General features: G+C 45.4%; 1 protein-coding gene across 2 annotated transcripts in view; it reads right to left on the bottom strand.

The window, feature by feature from the left end:
• The window catches only part of KIDINS220 (kinase D interacting substrate 220), a 144,438-nt gene extending 121,403 nt beyond the window's left edge, over window positions 1-23,035 (bottom strand). For both annotated transcript variants that reach the window (XM_044291774.1, XM_044291775.1), the window contains exons 1-3: window positions 22,903-23,035; window positions 9,188-9,327; window positions 4,478-4,576 (exon numbers count right to left, since the gene is read on the bottom strand). In XM_044291774.1, the coding sequence (XP_044147709.1) occupies window positions 4,478-4,576; window positions 9,188-9,295 (207 nt within the window). In that variant the 5' untranslated portion in view covers window positions 9,296-9,327; window positions 22,903-23,035. The remainder of the gene's footprint in view (window positions 1-4,477; window positions 4,577-9,187; window positions 9,328-22,902) is intronic.
• Window positions 23,036-23,315: the final 280 nt, after the last annotated feature.

Genomic DNA, 23,315 nt, shown 5'->3' with positions numbered 1-23,315 from the left:
GTTCCGCAAAATGCGGAACGAAATTGCGGACTTGTGAATGGGGCCTTAAGAGTTCTGAAATCTATTATATAACATTGACATGATACAGTCGGTGTAATACCAAAGATTCCAGAACTCTAAAGGCCCTTGAAGACAAGCGTTGGTCACGCTGCGCGGACCCGCAGCACCTTGCCTGAACTCCCAGCACTGCCGGGGGTCACATAGTGATGCTACGTAACCCTTACAGTTCTGAAATGCATTAGATGACACTGACATAATGCTGCCAGTGTTATCCAATACATTCCAGAACTGTAAGGGTTACATAGCATCATAAATTAATATAATGCTAAGTGACCCCCAGCAGTTCTGGGAGTTCAGGCCGGGTGCTGCGCTGTAGACTCGCAGCGTGACCAACGCTCGTCTGCAAGGGCCTTTAGAGTTCTGAAGTCTTTGGTATTACACTGACAGTATCAAGTCAATGTAATAGATTTCAGAACTCTAAGGCCCCTTTCACACGGGCGAGAATTCCGCACGGGTGCAATGCGTGAGGTGAACGCATTGCACCCGCACTGAATCCGGAACAATTCACATCAATGGGGCTGTTCAGAATAAACACTATGGCTCTCAGAATATGGAGACACTAAAACATGATTTTATTTTATTTTTTTAATGCTGTTATTGTGTAAAACTTACCTAATATGTGTACTTTTTTATATTTATTTATTGCCACATCCGTAAGAACCTGTTGTATAAAAATCAAATGAACTAACCCCTCAGGTGAACTCCGTAAAAAATGAATTTAATAAAAAGTGACAAAAAGTGTAATACCAAGCGATCAAAAAGTCATATGCACCCTAAAATAGTACCAGTCATTTCATACAGAAAAAAATGAGCCCTGCATAAGACAGTCGCCCCCCCAAAAAAAAATAAAAAAAAAAAATAAAAAAAAATATGGCTTTCAGAATATGGAGACACAAAAAAAAAAAAAAAATGCTTTATGTAAAACTAAAACAAACAACCAAAGTAAGTAGACATATTTGGTATTGTCGCGTCCATAACAACCTGCTCTTTAAAAATACCACATGATCTAACCTGTCAAATGAACGTTGTAAATAACAAAAAATAAAAACGGAGCCAAAACAGCTACTTTTGTTACCTTGCCTCACAAAAAGTGTAATATAGAACAAACAAAAATCATATGTACCCTAAAATAGTACCAACAAAACTTCCACCTTATCTGGTAGTTTTCAAAATAGGGTCGTTCCTTTCCTTCTGCGCCCTGCCATGTGCCCGTACAGCAGTTTATGACCACATATGGGGTGTTTCTGTAAACTACAGAATCAGGGAAATAAATATTTAATTTTGTTTGGCTGTTAACCCTTGCTTTGTTACTGGAAAAAAAAAATGATTAAGGCTACTTTCACACTAGCGTTCGATCGGATCCGTTCTGAACGGATCCGATCATATTAATGCAGACGGAGGCTCCGTTCAGAACGGATCCGTCTGCATTAAAATGGCAAAAAAAAGCTAAGTGTGAAAATAGCCTCGGACGGATCCGTCCAGACTTTCAATGTAAAGTCAATGGGGGACGGATCCGCTTGAAGATTGAGCCATATTGTGGCATCTTCAAACGGATCCGTCCCCATTGACTTACATTGTAAGTCTGGACGGATCCGCACGCCTCCGCACGGCCAGGCGGACACCCGAACGCTGCAAGCAGCGTTCAGCTGTCCGCCTATCCGTGCGGAGGCGAGCGGAGCGGAGGCTGAACGCCGCCAGACTGATGCAGTCTGAGCGGATCCGCATCCATTCAGACTGCATCAGGGCTGGACGGAGGCGTTCGGGTCCGCTCGTGAGCCCCTTCAAACGGAGCTCACGAGCGGACCAACGAACGCTAGTGTGAAAGCAGCCTAAAATGGAAAATCTGCCAAAAAAGTGAAATTCTGAAATGTCATCTTCATTTTCCTTTAATTCTTGTGGAAGACCTAAAGGGTTAACAAAGTTTGTAAAATCAGTTTTGAATACCCTGAGGGGTGCAGTTTCTAAAATGGGGCAATTTATGGGTGGTTTCTATTATTTAAGCCCCACAAAGTGATTTCAGTCCTGAACTGGTCCTTAAAAAGTGGGTTTTGGAAATTTTTGGAAAAATTTCAAGATTTCCTTCTAAACTTCGAACGTCTCAAAAAAAGAAAATGTAATTTACAAAATGATCCAAACATGAAGTAGACATATGGGAAATGTAAAGTAATAACTATTTTAGGAGGTATTACCATCTGTTTTAAAAGCAGAGATTTTTTTTTGGAAAGTTCACATTTTTCCAAATTTTTGGTCAATTTGGTATTTTTTTTATAAATAAAAATGAAATATTTTGAATCAAATTTACCACTGTCACAAAGTACAATACATGATGAGAAAACAATCTCAGAATGGCCTGGATAAGTAAAAGTGTTTTAAAGTGACATATCAGATTTGAAAAAAAATGGCCTGGTCCTTAAAGTGGTTGTCAGAGTTATTTTTTTATTCTTTCTATGTTCCTAACTAAGCAAATGTAACAGCTTTCCAATTACTCACTTTATCTCCAGTGGCTGGTTTCTCAGATTTTACTGAGGGTCACATGACCTGTGATGTCAGCTTCTCTCCCTGCTCTGATAAAGTTTGTTTAGGTCACTAAAAGAGGTCATTGTGCTGGCCACGCCCCCCTTCACTGCCGGGCTGTCTGCTCTCCTAGGATTCTTAACCCCTTCAGCTGCACAGACTGGGTAGCTGCAGCAGTGACAATTCTGGGCACAGGAGCTGACAGACTAGAGAGAGCATTGCACAATAAGGTAGGGGGAAGATCCTGTGTGTATTAGCAGTGTCATTATACAGGTGGAACTTGTAGTTCTACACTTACAAGTTGCTGTTGATTCTCCCAGCACTCAGCGCAGCTCTTGTATCCACTCCCTTAGCAGTGTCATTGTACAGCTGGGACTTGTAGTCCTACACTTACAATATGCTGCTGATTCTCCCAGCAGGCAGACATGTCACGCAGGACAGCACTTGTATCCACTCCCTTAGCAGTAAGGCACTCCCTTATTGCATGTAAACAAAGGGCCAGAAAAGAACCAGGGAAAAGAGGAAATATGTATTTTTTTTTTACATAAAACTTGCTTAGCTTTAGTTATATATTGCTGCCCATCAGATTTTCAGTGCTAAATATCTTTTTTTTCATAACTTGGACAACCCCTTTAAGGTGAAAAATGGCAAGGTCCTTAAAGGGGTTGTCCGGGTTCAGTGCTGAACCCGGACATACCCTTTATTTTCACTCAGACAGCCCCCCTGAGGCTAGTATCGGAGCATCTCATGCTCCAATGAGCTCCCGTGCCTTGCGCTAAATCGCGCAGGGCACAGGCTTTTTTGTTTTCAATAACACACTACCGTGCAGTGTTTTCGGTGACGTCACCGGCTCTGAGGGGCGGGCTTTAGCTCTGCCCTAGCCGTTTTACTGGCTAGGGCAGAGCTAAATCCCGCCCATCAGTGCCGGTGACGTCACCGGGGTTCCTGTCGGCCCCATTGAGAGCCCCGGTACGTCACCGGAACTCCTAAAAATGCCTTTGCCCTGTGCAATTTAGCGCAAGGCAAAAGGAGAGCATCGGAGCATGAACTGCTCCGATGCTTCTGTCAGGGGAGCTGCCGGGGTGAAAATGGAGGGATGTCCGGGTTCAGCTCTGAACCCGGACAACCCCTTTATAAGGGATTAAACCAAAAGGCTTAGGCTACTTTCACACTTGCAGCAGAGTGATCCGGCAAGCAGTTCCGTCGCTTCCGGAGCCGGCGAAACGTATGCAAACTGATCGCATTAGTAATACTGATCAGGATAATTATCAGTCTTAAAAATGCCTGATCAGTCAAAAAAAATGCATTGAAATGCCGGATCCATCCGGCATTTCTTTTTTTCACCTTATTTTCGGTCTGCGCATGTGGCATTCCGGTATTTTGAATGGCGGATGGGGCAAGTCTACAGTTTTTTTCGCCGCAGATAAAACCGTAGCATGCTGCGGTTTTATCTTTGTCCTGATCAGTCGAAAAGACTGAACTGAAGACATCCTGATGCATCCTGAACGGATTGCTCTCCATTCAGAATGCATGGGGATAAAACTGATCAGTTCTTTTCCTGTATAGAGTCCCTAGCACGGAAGTCAGTGCCGGAAAAGAAAAACGCAAATGTGAAAGTACCCTTAGGTTTTGGGCTCATCCATCCTTAAAACGTTGCTTCAATAGCTTTATAATTTTCTAGGAAATTATTTGCCCCCTGCCCTGGGCAGAGCGGCAAATTGCGCTCTACTGTTTTCCACCACTGCCACCTAAAAAGTGGATAGTCTCACAGCAGTCAGTTCCCAATAGCTCCTGATATCAGCCATGATTAAAGATTTTCTGAAGAGAGAAACGATGGGCGTCATGACGAGAGATGAAGCCGCAGACTTGGTAAATCTACGACATGACACTGGGGGGCACTCACCACATCATCTAGGTTGCAGTTGGCTCTTTTCTGAAGTAGCTCCTGCACAATCTCCAGGTTGCCCTGTTCTGCTGCCAGCATCAGGGCAGTCTGCCCGTTCTGAAAGACAAATGCCACACATTAGTAGAAGGGGTACTGCCATGACAGTAAGGAATCACATACTGCTAGGATATGCCACCACTCCTTCATAAGAGGGGATGTGATTTACAGGATCCTGACAATCCTCAGAATGAAGGGGTGGCAATGCTAAGGAACTGCAACTCAATTTTCCAGCGCCCGGATGTTCCTGGCCACCCGCCGCACTGGGGGCTAAAATACAATCACTCACAAGACTGGAGCTGCATATCTCCCTGTAAAGAGTATGACCAAGGGCGCCTTTATGCCTCCGGCACCAGTGAGAATCTCAGACTCCAGTGGATTACTTATGGTGACATATGGCATATTTTAGGATATCCCTTTATAGGTAACCTGTCACCTGGTTTGGGGGTCACTTAACCATCAGCCTATTATTATGTCGCTAGAGTTTAGGGTCCCAAATAGCAAATCCATCCGTGCCCCAAAAAAATTGTAAATGAAATTTGAACTTAACCGGGAAAGAGTCCGCATCATGGATTGCACATCAGGCATACGCGCAGTGAGAAAAAGTGAACCGTCCTCCGCTTTCTCAGCACAGTCCTGGACTCTTCTCCCGGCATCTTGGACAATAGCATGGACCATGGACCCACGGGTACATACAGTCGTATCCATGCACATGACCGTATTTTGCATCGGTGGCTGATCCACACTTTTTGCGGGTTGCACATGGACCCATGGGGTCCATAAAAAAATAAAAACATGGATGCCATCTGGGTGCTGTCCACATTCGTACAGCTGCTCCGCAAATTACAGAACATGTCGTAGTCTTGTCTGTATTCAAGAACAGTCATTTCAAATGAGAAAAACGCGGATTGCACAAAGAGGGGATCTGAATTTCGTGCAGCAAACAGACACGGTCGTGGGCACGAGACGTAATGGAAATATTTGCACACTTCCTGGGTTTTTGACCTGCACCTGGTTTTGGTTCACAATCACCGACCAAATCACTGAGGCCGAAGATTACTACTCATGCTTTACACTGCAGCTATGCTCGATCAGATTATTATCTGTCGTGTACAAGCTTCCCAAGATGCCCTCACATGGAAAAATATAACATTTATATGTCGTTTCCTCCATTCAAACTGACAAACAGTTAATATTATCAGCAAATCCCGGGCTTTCGACTTCCTAGCAGCAGCAAGTGTGACTGAGGTCACAGGATGACTGGCGGTGGGTGCACGGTGCCACATGACCGTCAGACTGACCACACTCACATGGAAATATTCTTACTCATTTCGGGTCAGATTATTTCATGCGAGCTGTTTTACCCTACAGCTTAAACAGAATCTCCTACATAAGAGCACATACAGCCTGCGCCATATGGATCATCACTATGATGAACTCGTAAGCACAAGCTGTGTGACCTGTAAAACAAGGGTCAATTAATGGGTTTTTTTTTGTTTTGTTTTTTATTCCAGGAAAAGCGCCTCTCTTATCTATGGGCTGTGCCTGTCACTACAGCTCATCCCCATTCAAACCACAAGCAGATGTTATTCTAATGCATTTTGGATTTCTCAACATTTTCAATACCTTTGATTGCAGCTGGTGAATGGAACGTTTCTAGCTTAGGGTACTTTCACACTTGCGGCAGAGTGATCCGGCAAAAAACATATGCCAACTGAATGCATTTTAAGACTGATTAGGACAAATGGATCAGTTTTGATTTTTTTTTTTAGATTTTTACCCGTCTGTGCATGCGCAGCCCGGAAGGACGGATTCGGCACTAATACAGTCCTATGAAAAGAATATTTCTGCTCAAAAGGTAACAATGGCTATACATAAGGGCCCTTTAAAACCTATAGGTGAATAGGCGACTTAGGATACTTTCACATTAGCGTTATTCTTTTCCGGCATAGAGTTCCGTCATAGGGGCTCAGTACCAGAAAAGAACTGATCAGTTTTATCCTAATGCATTCTAAATGGAGAGCAATTCGTTCAGGATGTCTTCCGTTCCCTTTTTGCCTTTTCAGGAAAGAGATAATACTGCAGCATGCTGCGGTTTTATCTCTGTCCAAAATTCCGGAACACTTGCCGGAATGCCGGATCTGGCATTTTTTCCCATTGACATGCATTAATGCCGGATCCGGCCCCAAGTGTTCCAGCAAAACAGATCCTGCATTGCGGTCTGCGCATGCTCAGACCACAAAAAATGTGAAAAAAAATAAATGCCGGATACGGATGACACCGAAGAGACGGATGCGGCATTTCAATGCATTTGTCAGACGGATCAGGATCCTGATCCATCTGACAAATGCCATCAGTTTGCGTCCGTATTGTCGGATCCAACCGGCAGTTCCGGCGACGGAACCGCCTGCCGGAATCCTCTGCCGTAAGTGTGAAAGTACCCTTATTGGATACAGAAGCTCATTCCCAATAACTGCCCTGTGCAAATGTGCCGCCGATCACCTGACAAACAAGTGAAAAAGCCGACTTGTCGAGTGATTGCATTTTTTTCTTGCAGCACCAAAGACCGCCATTTGTCGGCATCGCATTGACCTGTACCGGGAACGTGCTGCTGATAATATGCAACGTGAATAGGGAACAAACAATTGTAATGACAATCTTTCGCCCGCCATTCACTTTGTCTCAGGCTGTGTGAAAGGGCCCTTCAAGTGAGCAACAATCATTTGTACACCGTCAGCTGCTCCATGATGACGCCTTCACACACTGCCGATTTTGTTGCAGAATTTTCTGAGGCTGAACATCACTTCCATTCACCTGAATGAGGCTTACAGAAATCCATGTGCCTGCCGCTCCTAAGGCCACAAGCACACAGCTGTGTTCCTAGTGCAGTCTGCAAAAACGGATCTGCAAAATATGGACCGCTTCCATCTGCATTCCGTATTTCTTTACTATCATCAACAGATAAGGCTGTTCTCATCTGAATAGGCTCTGCACTGAGATTTACAGATTCGACACCTTAACCTGCATAAAAATAATGGTTGTGTGCATGGCGCCATAGAAATGAATAGGTCAGTGAATAGCACTCTAAATAAAAATATGGTCATCCACGTGCGCCCTTAAAGGGACACTGACGGGCCCTATAAACATATTTAGATATTCCTATGCAGTCATAGGTCTTATCAAGTGTATTCCAATTATACAAGTGTACCCCCTGTCCGCATTTCAAACCATGTAAAATCTACTTTATATTCATACGTAAATCACTTGCCTTTGTGCCTAAGGGCCGGTTTTTCTCCTACATTTGTGCCCAGCCGCGCCCCAACTGTCGTTTCCTAGTGCTGCCCAGCTCATTATTATTCACTGCGCTGGGCGGCATTTCCAGTCCAGCTTACAGCTATTAGGGCATGCTGGGAGTTGTAGTTTTGCAACAGCTGGAGGGCCGCAGTTTTGACATGCCTGGTTTATAGGCACAAAATGAAAGTGAAAGTACCAGTCACACTGGTAGAAAAACAGTTACCCTTTGCGACAGAATGGCTCAATATAAAAAAAAAAAAAGGCCAATTGAAAATATGATTTTTAGCCAAAGATGAGTAAAACGCAATCATAAACAAAAAACTGCCTCCGAAGGTGTATATAGCCTTTAATCAGAAACTAGCTCTATAGCTTACATTATCTTGCTTTCTGGTTTGTGGCAGCATGGAGAGCGGTCTTTTAGGTCGGCACTTTTATGCTACGCTCACACGTACCGGTAACGTTGGGAGTTAGAAATTAAGGATTTTCGTTCAGCGAATCTTCATTGTTGTACACTAACAGCAAAGTGGATGGGAGTTTAAGAAACCTCATCCAAGTGCAGGAAATAAAAAAAACCTGCAACATAAATGGACCTACAATTTCTGCAGCATTTTATGTAGTGTGTGAATGTACCCATAGGTTTCTTTTTCAGATTTATGTGTGTTTCCACACCAAAAACCACATGTGTTACTTGAGGATTTGATGCAGATCTCACTGACACGCTGTGGATTTGAAAATCTGCACGGCAGGTCAATTTCGCAGGGAAAAAATAAAAAACTAAGTGTACATGAAATGTGACTAATCTCTTGCAATTTGCTGGTACTGTATTCCGCACGTAAAAAAAAAATGCGTGTAATCTGCACGCAAGAAAATGCGTGTAATCTGCACTGTGTGCAGGTGGCCTTAAATTCGCTTCTCAGAAAGTGACGCCCTGCTGTCATTTGTTCAGCATGAGTGAGCAACAAAGTGATGACTGCAGCCTGACGGCGATACGGTTGCGTTTCCTTTAATAATAATGTCGTGCAAGCAAGAGAAAAATGCCAATATCACCTATAATATGAGGGAAATGCAGGGAAATCCGTGCGGACAAACCGCATCAATTGGTGCGGATTTACATGCAGATCTTACTCTCATTATTGAAGTGAATGGAGAATGCTGCGGACTTTAAAATCCGCATCATGTACATTAGAATTTCAAATTCTCATAGAATACAATGTGCACGACCTACAGTGCGGATTTTCCGCATGTTAATCCGCACGCAATCCTGATCGTGTGCATTTAGCCTAAGGATGCATTAACACTTTTGTCCATTTTTAACTGCTGCAAATTTTGCAAAATGGCACCTGTGACTAGAGGCGGTTTATTTTCTGAAGGACATACCTCGTTTCTTTCATCCACATCCTTGTATTTTTCCAGGAGAGTTTTCAGGACGGCTATGTTGCCCTCTTCCACGTAGGAGAGCAGGTTCTGGGGACCGAGGCTTGCCATTGTGAACGGCTGGGTCTAGGATCAAAGGGAACCTGAGACATGAAGGAGAAGAATATATGTGAACAGGAGGTTACAGAATTAAAGGAGGATCACAACGGACAGCGCAGGAATGCCACAGGGTACAACTTTCTATTCATTACCCAGAACCTGTCTTCAGTGGCAGCCGGCTACAATGCCCCTAGAATCTGTAAACCTCAGCATGTGAGCATGTAGTCTACAGGAGGTTTCTACCTCTACCCGCCATGGCGTTGCCCTCCCCAAAGGTCACATTATACAGAAGCCCTGGAACACTGGGATGACTTATTGCTGATTTCTAGTCGTAGTCACAAAGTCAGAAGAATTTTTCTTCATATAAATTAAAGAAGGTTTCCGAACTGGGCCACTGATGGGTAGGATATGCCATAAATGTCCAATAGGAGTGGGTGGGACTCAGACCTATCTCAAGAACGAGACCCACTGTGGCCGGCCACCTCTCCATTACCAGCCAGGCAAAATGGGGCCTTGTTCTGGAGACAGGAGTGGGTCACACACCTACTGGACATTCATAGCACATCCTGCCATACATGTCCAAGATAGGAATACGCTTTTAAAAGGGCATCTGTCAGCAGATCTGTGCCTATGACACTGGCTGATCTGTTACATGTGCGCTTGGCAGCTGAAGACATTTGTGTTGGTCCCTTGTTCATATGTGCCTGCATTACTGGGAAATATGGACAGATGACATTGTCTGTACAGAGCCGGGGAGTCTTTGAATGCTGGGCTGCAATACCAGACTGCACCACACGCAAGAGAGGCGCTGTAAAAGCAGAAAGGTTCCTCTATCTCAGGGATCAGCAACCTCCGGCACTCCAGATGTTCTGAAACTACAACTCCCAGAATCCTCCTGTTACTTCTGTGGGAGTTACTAAAATAAGTTTGCATGCTGGGAGTTGTAGTTTCAAACTTTCACAGCAGCTGGAGCGGTCAAGGTTGCTGATCCCTGCTCTATAAGCTTTCATATAAGCCCTATAAATAAATTCTAAAAGGTCATAAAGAAAAAAAATAGGAAAACCTTTGGTCAAATCTGGTGGATACATCATGCGCCCCCTGCACCTGTACACGCAGGACCCCCTTACCTAAATCCATCAGGTACACAGAGGCCGCACACAGCAGGTTTAGTGCTGGGCCCCGGCCAGCTTTAATTTTACTGGAGTGATAAGTGGCCGGCCAACATTTGCCTGCACAGATGTAATGTTTGTACCAGGCTAGGGCTGCAGTAAACCATTATTTTAGAAATCGAGTATTCTATCTATTTTTTACGATTAATTGAGTAATCTAATAAGAAAAAAAATGAATTAATAGACTGTTTTCCTTTATAAAAACTCATCAGACCCCCTGCCATCAGTCCCCAACACCCTTCGTTCCCCCCTGTGCGATCAGCCCAAGTTCATCAGTTCCCCCCCAGTGCCATCAGCTCACCCCCACCCCAGTGCCATCAGCTCCGTTCCCCCAGTGCCATTAGCTCTCCCCTACCCCAGTGGCATCAGCTCCACTTCCCCAGTGGCATCAGCTCTCCCCCACCCCAGTGCCATCAGCTCCACTACCCCACCCAGTGCCATCAGCTCTCCCCCTTGTGCCATCGCCTCTCCCACCTTGTGCCATCGTCTCTGCCACTGGCACTATTGATGAGGGCACTGTCTTGCACTATTTATGAGGTTACTGTGGGGGCACTGTTCCTGGTGGCCTTTTGACTGGAACTATTCATGGCGATTCTCTGGTTGGAGCCAGTCATGGGAGCACTCTGGTTGGCACTATACAGAAGGGTGTTCTAGCTGCCATCATATATGGTGACACAAACTGGCACTAGTCATAGAAGCACTCTGACCCTGGCTGGCACTATTTATGGGCACCTTTTTTTAAATCAGATTATTTTTATTGAGATTTTCAAAGCATTTTATGAGACAAACAACACAGAGCTTCTGTCCCAGCACCCAGAGCTGTGCCTGTCCATGCAGCCTTCCCTCCTCCTGACACCCGGAGTGCACAGCGTCATTGGTTGCTATGACGCTGTGCACTCCAGGGCGCCCAGCCTTAGTCGCGTCCCCACCCCCTCGCTGTCACCAACTTACTTTTCCAGCAGGGGTGCTGCCAACACTCTGTCGTTCCGCACTGCTCTGGGCCTGACGTCACACACAGCGTCAGGTCACGGTGTGTGTACATCAGGAGGTCAGTGCAGTGTGGGACAATGGACGTCCCGTGGAGTGTCGGAAGCCCCCTGCTGGAAAGGTAAATATTGCGGGCCAGCGGGAGTAATAGAAAGCTCTTCACTCCCGCTCAGTGGTCACGTGACACAAACGAATCCTCAATGCAGGATTTAATCGAGTACTCGTTGCAGCCCTATACCGGGCAAACTGATAGGAGGAATATGCCATCAATGAGCACGAGATTCCCGAACCTGGAAATGCTCCTATATAAATAAGCATGTACTGAAAAGGTCAGGCTGGTCACAGGGGCGAGAGGTCTCAATGGGTGTCTACAGTCGTGGCCAAAAGTTTTGAGAATTACATAAATATTGGAAATTGGAAAAGTTCCTGCTTAAGTTTTTATAATAGCAATTTGCATATACTCCAGAATGTTATGAAGAGTGATCAGATGAATTGCATAGTCCTTCTTTGCCATGAAAATTGACTTAATCCCCAAAAAAACCTTTCCACTGCATTTCATTGCTGTCATTAAAGGACCTGCTGAGATCATTTCAGTAATCGTCTTGTTAACTCAGGTGAGAATGTTGACGAGCACAAGGCTGGAGATCATTATGTCAGGCTGATTGGGTTAAAATGACAGACTTGACCTGTTAAAAGGAGGGTGATGCTTGAAATCATTGTTCTTCCATTGTTAACCATGGTGACCTGCAAAGAAAGGGGTGCAGCCATCATTGCGTTGCATAATTCTGACAAACTCCAAGAAGTGATTATGAAAGAATCGGTTGCTATCAGTCAGGAATTGGCCCATAATTTGATTGAGAGCATGCCCAGTCGAATTGCAGAGGTCCTGAAAAAGAAGGGCCAACGCTGCAAATACTGACTCTTTGCATAAATGTCATGAAATTGTCGATAAAAGCCTTTAAAACGTATGAAGTGCGTGTAATTATATTTCACTACATCACAGAAACTGAAACAAAGATCTAAAAGCAGTTTAGCAGCAAACTTTGTGAAAACTAATATTTGTGTAATTCTTAAAACTTTTGGCCACGACTGTATATATATATTTTTATTTTATTTATTACACTCACCCACCGGTAATCCTGTTTCCTGGAAGTATCCATGCCAGTGTATATTAACAGAACCAGGAAAAAGGGGTAGAACATAAATTAAAGTAAAATTATCAACAAAAGGGTGGGAATATATGTGCTGTCATGGAGACTTCCAGGAAACCGGATTACCGGTGAGTGTAATACTCATTTCCCCAGTCGTCTCCATGACAGCACATTCTGAGAACTAACAAAGTTAACTTTAGGGGTGCACAACAGCACCTAGGACCTTGCGTCCAAAGGCCATGTCCTCATTGGCAAATACATCAACCCTATAATGCTTGGTGAAGGTTTGAGCCCTATTCCAAATGGCCACTCTGCAAATTTGTTCTAAAGACGCAGAGGCTCTCTCGGCCTGGGAAGTAGACACGGATCTTACTGAATTGGCTCTGAGGGACGGAGGAGCCTCCTTACCAGAGGCTCTATAGGCCTCAGAAATGGCACACCTAATCCAGTGGGATATAAAGCTTTTTGCAGCTTTTTTACCCTTATTTGGGCCTGAAAACTGAATAAATAAGTTTTTATCTATACTTCAATCTCTGGTGACATCTAGAGAATGAAGTACACTTCTTCTAACATCTAAATTACGAATTATCTTGTTTCCTGGTTGTTTTTGGGGTCGGCACAAAACAAGGGAATAACAATGTCTTGTGACCTTTGGAGTATAGAAACCACCTTACGGAGAAAATTGGGATCTAATTTGAATATGAGCTTATCTTTAAACACTCTAAGGAAGGGCTCCTGCATAGATAAAGCCTGAAGCTCACAAATTCTTCTCGCAGAGGAAATTGCCACTAAGAAAATGGTCTTAAGAGTAAGCCACTTAATAGTCAGGGAGTCGAGGCTCAAATGGAGAATCTGACAAACCTGTAAGAACAGTATTCAGGTTCCATGGAGCGACCATATTTTTAATTCTGGGTTTCAATCTATCAGCCACTTTTAAAAACCTAGACAACCAGGAGACCTCATAAAGACTAGTGTTATATAGGGCACCTAATACGGAAACCTGTACCTTAAGGGTATTCAGGGAGAGACCCATATCCAAACCATCCTGGAGACGTTCCAGGATGAGAGGGATATTGGGGGTAGATTGGTTAAACCTAACACCACACCAGGTCATTGAGGTATTGGATTTTCTACTGAGCAAAATGGTATTTACAACCCTCTGTGATAGACCTAGACCTAAGAGGATGGATTGCTCAGTAACCAAGCTGACAGCTTAAGAAGACTGGGGTTCGCATGAGAGATTGGACCGAACCAGCCCCTTCTGGGCCAAAAGGGGACTACCAGGATTAGGACACATCTTTCGGATTGGAATTTTTGCAGAACCTTTGGTATAATCGGGATTGGGGGAAAGGCGTAAACCAGTCCTAACGTCCAGAGTCCTGAGTTAAGGTGTCTACTGCAACACAGGGATCCCTTGGATTGAGCGAGAAGTAATGCAGTACTTTGTGGTTTCTTCTTGAGGCGAACAGGTCTAGACTCGGAACGCTCCAATGATTTTAGATCCTCTAAAACAGGGGTGCACAACCTGCGGCCCGGGGGCCACATGCGGCCCTTGATACCATTCTGTGTGGCCCCCAACCATCTGGTAACAGACATGTATGCCTATGTCTTGTGGCTGCTCACATGTATTTTTCATGTATTTCTCCCATTAGGTGGGAGTCCTAGAAGTGCAACTAGACATTAATGGTATATAATGTGTGTTCAATATGCCATAAGTACAATATTTCAGTTGTTAATACAGCTTTAAATTTTAATTGCGGCCCTCGTCATTGGTTCAGTCTGGTAATGTGGCCCCCAACCAGAAAACGTTGTGCACCCCTGCTCTAAAAGGCCTACTGGGATAGGGACCATTCGACTGGATCCAGTCTCTGACGACTGAGAAAGTACACCTGAAGATTGAGAGAACCCTTCAGGTGTACCGCAGCCAGAGATTTTAGGTTCTTCTCTGCCCATAGAAAATTCTATTTGGAGAGATTCCATAGGTGTCCATGCCTTGTACCTCTCTGATGCTGGATGAAGGCTACAGCTGTGGAATTGTCCGAGTGGACTAGTACATGACTGTTCTTGGATTGGGTCTGAGTTGCTTTGAGGCCTTCCCATATAGCCTGAAGTTCTTTGTAGTTGGACGACATCCTCCTCTGAGCTTCGGACCAAGTCCCCTGAAAGGAACATGTGGCAGTAAGGGCACCCCAGCCCCAGGAACTGGCGTACGTCGTTAACGATAGCACCTCCTGGCTCTAAGAGACTCCTGACTGCAGATTCCTGTCTCTGAGCCACCACTGTAAGGAGGTCTTTATCTCTTTGGTTACGGACATCCTCTGGTCTAGGGTTAACTGAGATCTGTTCTATTTCGTGAGGATGAGGTCCTCTAGAGGCCTCATGTGGAATTGGGCCCAGGCGACAGCTGGAATGCAAGAAGATAGGCGACCTAAAATCTTCATGGCTTGTCTGATCTAACAAATAGGCTTTCTTAAGAATTGTTGTATCCCTAATATTAGATCCTGGACCTTTTGAGATGGAAGAAAGGATTTTTGGATGGTTTGGGATAAGATTGGATTTCTCCCAGTTGACTATCCAGCCCAGGTTCTGAATGTGAGAGAGGACCACCTGAAGAGGAGCTTGTAGGAGATCTGACGTTTCTGCTATAACAGATCGTCCAGATATGGAATAATTAATATTCCTTTTTGGCTTAGGGAGGCCATTACTTCTGCCATAATCTTGGAGAAGAAGCGAGGAGCAGAATATATTTCGAAAGGGAGACAGTTGAATTGAAAGTGATAAAATCTTCTCTTTCAGCTTCACTGCAAACCTCAGATATTTTCTGGATAGGGGATGGATTGGAACATGAAAATAGGCGTCCTTGAGGTCAATTGTGGCCATCATAGCCCCCTTTTGATGAGTTTCACGGCGGATTTGACAGTTTCCATTTTGAACTTGCAATAAGTTGTGTGTCTGTTTAGTGGCTTCAGATTTATAATGGTCTGGAATTTGCCGTTCGATTTTCCGAACCAGGAACAATGGGGATTAATGATGATTACTTACCGGCAATTAGATTTTCCAGAACCCATGACAGCACCACGAGAGGATCCGCCCCCACACACCGGAAACCTAGTGACCCCTTCCTCTTTCCCAGTTGGGAACACTCTCTATTGCCCCTAGGCATAATAATTCCCTTATGCCTTCAGACAAAGAGAACCTCTGAGGCCAAGTGAGTTGGGTTATCATGAATTTTTGTGGGGGGGAAGAGAATCCAACTCTATAGCATAACAGTTTTTTACTATACTGATTATATATGGGTCTGTAATGATATGTTCCCAGGCATTTATGAAGGAGCCGAGTCTTCCCCTAACACAAATTACGCATGCCTAGTGTTTAAAGAGGGCAGTGCCGGTCCCAACATGGCGCCCAGTGTTTACACCCTGCCTGCAGTCTCTGGCGTTTCTGTGGACTGGAACTGGAAACATGAGTGCCTCTACCACCACTGGCTCTGGATCTGATTTTCTTTTTAAAGAGGACCTTTCACCGATCCTGACATGGTGAACTAAGTATAAGACATGTAGAACAGCGCCCAGGGATCTCACTGAACTTACTATTATCCCTGGGTGCCGCTCTGTTCTCCTGCTATGCCCTCCGGTATCTTCATTCACTAAGTTATAGTAGGCGGAGATTTCAGTCACCAAGTTACAGTAGGCGGAGTCTGCCCTTGTTCTGCTGTAGCGCTGGCCAATTGCAGCGCAGAGCTCACAGCCTGGGAGAAAATAACCTCCCAGGCTGTGAGCTGTACCCTTCTCCTGACTGATACCTTTTAACAATGAGATCCCTCTGATGCTTTGGAAGCTCTCTGTGGACCATGGATTTTGCTGTGGAATGCGATCTAAGGAAATTTCAGGAAAGGCCAACTAGAGCAGCTGAACTTTATTTGGGGTTAATCAGAGGCACTTTAAATGATGGCAGGTGTATGCTGACTCCTATTTAACGTGATTTTCGAATGGGATTGCTTAATTCTGAACACAGCTACATCCCCAGTTATAACCACATTATTTTAGCTTTTTTTTTTCTCCCTCCACCTAAAAGATTTCAGTTTGTTTGTCAATTGAGTGGTACAGTTTATAGGTCACATTAAAGGTGGAAAAAGTTCTGAAAGGATTTATCTTTGTCTAATTTTTTTACATCACAGAAACCTGACATTTTAACAGGGGTGTGTAGACTCTTTATATCCACTGTATATACACACATACACGTACCCCTCCCATTACCCTCTGCTGCACTAGAGAATGAAAGGATCGGTCACCCCCCCTGACAGGTCTGTTACTGTATTCCCATTAACACTTCTGCAGCATGGTTTCTTAGAACTTTGCGTTGTGCCGTTCACCTCTTATGCCTCCTGGAAATGTATAGTTTGACAAATGGGTGCAGGCGAGGTGAGGATCACCTCGGGCAGCGCGGACCTATATGTGCTGGTTCCCTGGTTGCTGCCCCAGAAATACAGCTTTTAATCAATGTGAAAATTAGCGCAAGTCCTCACACAGACGCCAATTTGCGGTCCCCAATGCACGGGTAACATCCGTGCGGCTGCCGGGACAGATCGAGACCTATTCAACTTGAATGGCCCGCGGTTTGCGGGCCACAATATGGCCACGGCTGGGCAACGGCTGTGTAAAGAACCCAAGGAGCTGTCCGGCCTTGCCCTTTTGAATTGAGCCCCACTCCTCCCTTAACTTTTCTCCACCCTTCGAGCCCCATGCTCTCATAGCTCCACTGAAAAACTCGCCAAGCGTGCACCTCATATCTGCGCCCTTCGGTGGGCAGCAGCTTCATCAACTGAACTGCACGTGAGCAGGAAGGATCTACAGTTCAGCTGACGAAGCTGCTACCTACAGAAGAGCACAGACGGGATGAGATGTGCGCCTGCACAAAATTTCTGATGGAGACCTGATGACCGTGGAATTGGAAGGAGGTGGAGAAAAGCCGAGGAAGGGAGGGGCAGGGCTCGATTCGAATGGGTGCGGCTGTGCTCTGCTGTAAATAGGCTTAAAGGGGTTCTGCAGTTTGTTTAAACAGATGATCTATCCTCTGGATAGATCAGCATCTGATCGGCGGTGGTCTGACACCCGGGACCCCTGCCGATCAGCTGCTTGAGAAGGGAGCAGCACTCCTGGAGCGCCGCTGCCTTCTTACTTTTTACCGCAGGCCCAGTGACGTCACGACTAGGCGGGGCTAAGCTCTGTTCACTTAAATGGAGCTTAGCCCCGCCCAGGCCAGTTGATAATAGTCGTGATGTCACTGGGCCTGCGGTAAACAGTGAGAAGACCGCGGCGCTGCTGGAGACCCCCGCCAATCAGATGCTGATCTATCCAGGGGATAGATCATCAGTTTAAACAAACATTCACACTTGCGTTGTTATTTCCGGTATTAAGTCAAATCAAATCAGAGGATCTCCATACTGAAACTAAACTGAACCGTTTTGATTTTCACATCAGGATGCATCAGTTCCAATAGGATGCGGTTATATGAAATCAAAACGGAAAAAAAACGGATCGGTCACTAAATACATTGAAAGTCAAAGGGTGACGGATCAGTTTTTGTAGGCTACTAATAAAATGGCTCTGTCACCATTGACTTACATAGTTTTCAGCGCCGGATCTGTTTTTTTCCGTTCTTATGACTGGACGCAAAACCGCAGCTTGCAGCAGTTTTGTGTCCGGAATTCTGACGGAACTGAAGACATCCTGAGCGGATATTACCAATCAGAATGCATGAGAACTAAACGTTAACATTTTTTTCCGGTACCGAGATCCTCTGCTAGATACCAATACTGGAAAACAACAACGCAAGTGTGAAAGTACACTTTGCCCCTTTTATACCAATTTACATATTGATTAAAACGTTTTTATTAGGCGCAAAAACCGGGAGGACCGGCACATAAAAGTATGTTTGGGAAAGGTAGTATGAGAACTACAGCGCACTGGAAACTGTTTAAAACGCACCACGGTGGTGGCAGACCCGCTTTAAAGTTGGTTTCACAAGTGGACTTTTTGGTGCCTTTTATGGTTTCTAAAAAAAAAATATATAATACTAAAAATTTCTAAAATAATGCACTAACACAATAAGATGCAAACACAATACATGGACTAAGCCCTCACTATGATATAATAAAATCTGAGACTCTCTCAGCTAATATATTTGGATCAAAACACATCTGTGCCCACCTACCAGCGCCAAGGTGGTCTGTCAGGCAGGCCCTACTTTAAACCTACCTATGCCGTATGGGTAACAGGTAACTAGAAGCAGCACACTATATGTACAGGGTCTGCTCTCCTGAATGCAGATACCCAACAGCATAGGTAGGTTTAGAGTAGGACCTGCCTGACTGAGACCGCCTTTGCGGGGGTAGGTGGGCACAGATGTGTTTTGAGGAAAATATATTGGCTGAGAGTCTCAGATTTTATCATATCAGAGTGAGGGCTTAGGGTCTATTCACACATCCGTTTTTTCTTTCCTGATCTGTTCCGTTTTTTGCTGAACAGATCTGGACCAGATCTGGACCCATTCATTTTCAATGAGTCCTGAAAAAAAACGGACAGCACAATGTCTGATTTTTTTTCAGGACCCATTGAAAATGAATGGGTCCAGATCTGGTCCAGATCTGTTCAGCAAAAAACGGAACAGATCAGGAAAGAAAAAACGGACGTGTGAATAGACCCTTAGTCCGTGTATTGTGTTTGTGCATTATTTTTCGTTACTTTTTATGGTTTTTCCCCTTTTATTTGCCATTTTTTTGCATCGTTTTAATGCTTCCAGTCTTGGACTTACAAAATTCCCTGGTAGAGATATTCACTCTCAAGCGGTGGCTTTTTTTGGTCACCCAGAAGGTCACAATGATTCCTGTGCACAGCCATGATTTATTACTTCTTATCTAATACGATGTGCTGTAGGGCCGTGGCTTCGGTAAGCCAGACTTCAGCTCCGCCATAAATTGCTCATGTATAATTAGTAATCAAGCATTTACTGCTTTTCATCACCATCATGTAAGTAATCAGGCTACTGCGCCAGAACATACAAGATATGACATCCATGTGCTGTCCGTATTTTTCACGGATTGGATGCGGACCGAAAATACGGTCATGTAAATGCACACTGAGGCCTCCTGCACACGATTGTCATCCGTGAGCTGTCCGCATCCGTGTGGCCTCTTCGCAAATTATAGAACCTGTCCTATTCTTGTCTGTTTTGCGGACAAGAATACGCTTTTTTAAAGTGGGACTCGCGAAAATTGCAGGATTGACATGGACTGCAAAACTGATACTGTCATGTGCAGGAGGCCTAAAATCTGAATTCTCTAATGGGGTATCTAAACATTGCTTTAACTCCACCCTATTATGGGAACGTATTTGTTGAGGGGGCTGTAATACCGCTGCTGCGGCCATGTATGCTCTTCACTTAGTTCCTCCAAGTGTACACAGAGGAGAGCACACATCAAGATCACTTGCGTGACTGGGAGCCACACACACATCTATATGGGCCCTCCACCCTGCAAGAGCAAGGGCCAATATCCCTGTGAGATGCTTGTGTGGGATTTGCAATTAATGACCCATCTTATTTCGGTGGCCTTGGCCAGCCATCTGACGGTGACATACTGACTGATGCCCGGGAGATAAGGACTGGCTTTCTCCCCTCTCCACATTCACTACACATGCATGCTTGGCCAAGCAGGGCATGCATACGTATGGGACAATCGGGGCACATAGATTATCTCATGTGTATGGCCGGCTTTGGAGGGGGTACCCCAGCGTACATGTACAAGGTCGGCCATACACCATAGATAGCTGTCAGGGAAAGATTTGTTCAGCCAACAGCTTTCCTCTCCGATCCCCCCACCCACAGACAGGCTCAGCACGGCCGAGCATGCAAGTGATCTTAATAGGAAGATGTAAGCTCTGGCAGTAGAACAAAAGAAAAAAAAACTGTGAATGTCGCAACTCTGGGCAGAACATAGAAGACACCGGGAGATATGAAGAATCTCCCACCCAGTACACCCACCATTGCTGCTCCCCCTTCTCCTCTGTCAAGGACGGCTTTTTCAGATGGGACACGAGGCTCTGCCTCCCCCCGGGACGCCGGCCATGGAGCAGCTAATAGACCGAGGAATACAGGATTAGCAATGTCACCTCCGAGACAAAGCAGTCAGCGGCCATTCCTCTGCCTTTGTCTATGATAATATTGAAATGTGTCAGACGCACAAAGACCCCCGGCTTTGAACGTCGTGACCTGAGCCCGGGGTACGGCGGCCGCCTCCGCTCTCATTACTAATGGTACCAAAGAACCCAAAATCTAAATATAATCCAATATATACAAAATACAGAGAGGACACACCCAGGACCAGAGACCACAACAGCCAACGCAGGACTACACAGACGTAGCAGAGCTGAAGTCGTCTATTAACCCCTTACATTGTGATGCAGTGGACTGTAAACTACATCAAACACCCAAAGTGAACCACATGGGACATACAGAGAGACCATACTGTATACAGAGACTGTCATAGATAGATAGATAGATAGATAGATAGATGCTGTGGAATTATTCTCATAAAATGCTTAAGGCTGGATTCACATCACGTTTTTCCCATCCATATAACATATATAAAAACGTACACGTTAAACGGATTCCTCAGGCTGGTGTTATACAGTGGCACCTGTTCACCATAGAGTTCCACTGGAAAAAAAAAAAAAGAAAGAAAAGTGCGGCGTGCTATGCTTTTGAATCCGGTTTTTCCACAACGTATACATTAAACGGATGGCAAAAACGTGATATGAGCCCTCCTAAACAGGTCAGATGAAGAGGAAACGACGGGAGATATTACAGTCAAATCCAAATGAAGGGGTATTCCCTTCTCAGACATTTCTAGTACAGACCCCCACCCAGGGTCGTCTTTAACACGGTGCAAAAGGGGCCACTGCCCACAGCCACAATGACAAGATCTGCTCCGCCGGCTCCGTGTCACGGCGAAAAACTACCGTAGCAGGCACGCGCCTGCTCCATTAATAAAGTGGGAGGAGCAGGCGCGTGCAGGTGTAACGGAGTGAGTGACGTCATGCTGCCGGCCGGCCTGCTACGGTAGTTTGAATGTTTGATCGTGAGTACTAGCCTCCCAGCCATGACTAGTTGACTACACTTTACATGTAAAGACCCCACAGCGATTAGTTGCCAGCGATTAGTTGCCAGCCTCCACCCCCTGTATTGGGGTCACTATTTAAACAGGGACAATGTTATGGGGGGGGGGGGGATGCTATATATGTGTAATTCACAGATATCCCCTATAACAGTGTCACCCACAGACCACCATTAGTTCAAAACCCACCAAAAGCACACCTTTTGGTTCCAATTTTTTTTTTTCTTATTTTCCTTCTCAAAAACCTAGGTGCATCTTATCAAGCGAAAAATACGGTACTTGCTCATCCTCCCGACCTCCCCTGCCCTTTGCGTACGTCGCACTGCGACGTTACACGGACACACTGCAACGCTAGGGTGAGCCCCGATCTCCTTCCTGAACTGCAGAGCGGAGCCCTGATCCTGAGCCTGCTGGAGTCTTCAGAACTGTAAGCTATATTATATATATTACATGTTTTATGTGGGGGGGGGGACGGGATCCAGGGGGCCCAAGTAAATTCTTGCCCAGGGTCCAATCAACATTAAAGACGGCCCTGCCCCCGCCCCTCACTGCCAGGATGTGGCGGCCAGAGGAGGCAGCTCCCTCACAGACCCTCCATCCTCTCCTATAGGTGTCACCGTCACATCACAGCCCGATCAGCTGTTTCCATAGTTACCACCACTACAGGCTGTGAGGGGGGGGCATTCTAGAGATAGGTGAGGGCCCCAGATACATTCTCTGATGTAGACAACCCCTTTAAACCTGGCCCCGCATCAGTCAGTACATGGGGAGAGCATCAGGGTGACAACCAGAAGTAAGTCAGCTATAGAATCATATATATATGCGACTATAGTGTGTGTGTGTGTGTATATATATATATATATATATATATATATATATATATATATATGAGACTGTGTGTGTGTGTGTGTGTGTGTGTGTGTGTGTGTGTGTGTGTGTGTGTATAAATATATACACACATACATACATACACACACACACACATTGTAGTCACACATATAAATACACGATACATGGAGAAACACAACACAAGACATAGCGGACAGTGTCAGTCAGCCGTCAGTCAGGCTTCCCCTGTAAACACCAATCAGCCCGCCCACTGTTCACAGGACACCTCTGCCGGTCACTCTCCCCCCTCACCGAGAACACCGGGCTCCGTCGCGGTCCTCAGCTACAAACGTCACAGCCGAGCTCACAAGCAGGAAGCCATCTTCTCTCCCCGACTCACTAGCCCAATAGATCACGTGACCCGGCCAAGAGCGAGACGTTCAGCAGCGGCGAGGGGGCGTGTTCTTGGTGGAGGGAAAGGCCAATGGCTGAAGGGGGCGTGGTCTCAGGCTTGGATTCTTACACTGGGTTAGTTGCCCGGTCAGAGAGTGAGCTGGTTACCATGGTAACAGTTGAGGGTTTTGTGTAAGGGAGTCCGGGGTGTACTTTGGAATAGAGCTGCCAGTACTGCACGCTGGTGCTCTGTTACAGTGTGTGAGGGTGGTCTGGGGGGTGCTCATTCTACTTTGTATTTCTTCTTCCTATATTGTGCCTATAGGACCACG

The sequence above is a fragment of the Bufo gargarizans genome, chromosome 4 (assembly GCF_014858855.1).
Source record: "Bufo gargarizans isolate SCDJY-AF-19 chromosome 4, ASM1485885v1, whole genome shotgun sequence".
Lineage (NCBI taxonomy): Eukaryota > Metazoa > Chordata > Amphibia > Anura > Bufonidae > Bufo > Bufo gargarizans.
This window is presented reverse-complemented; position numbering and strand designations above follow the sequence as displayed.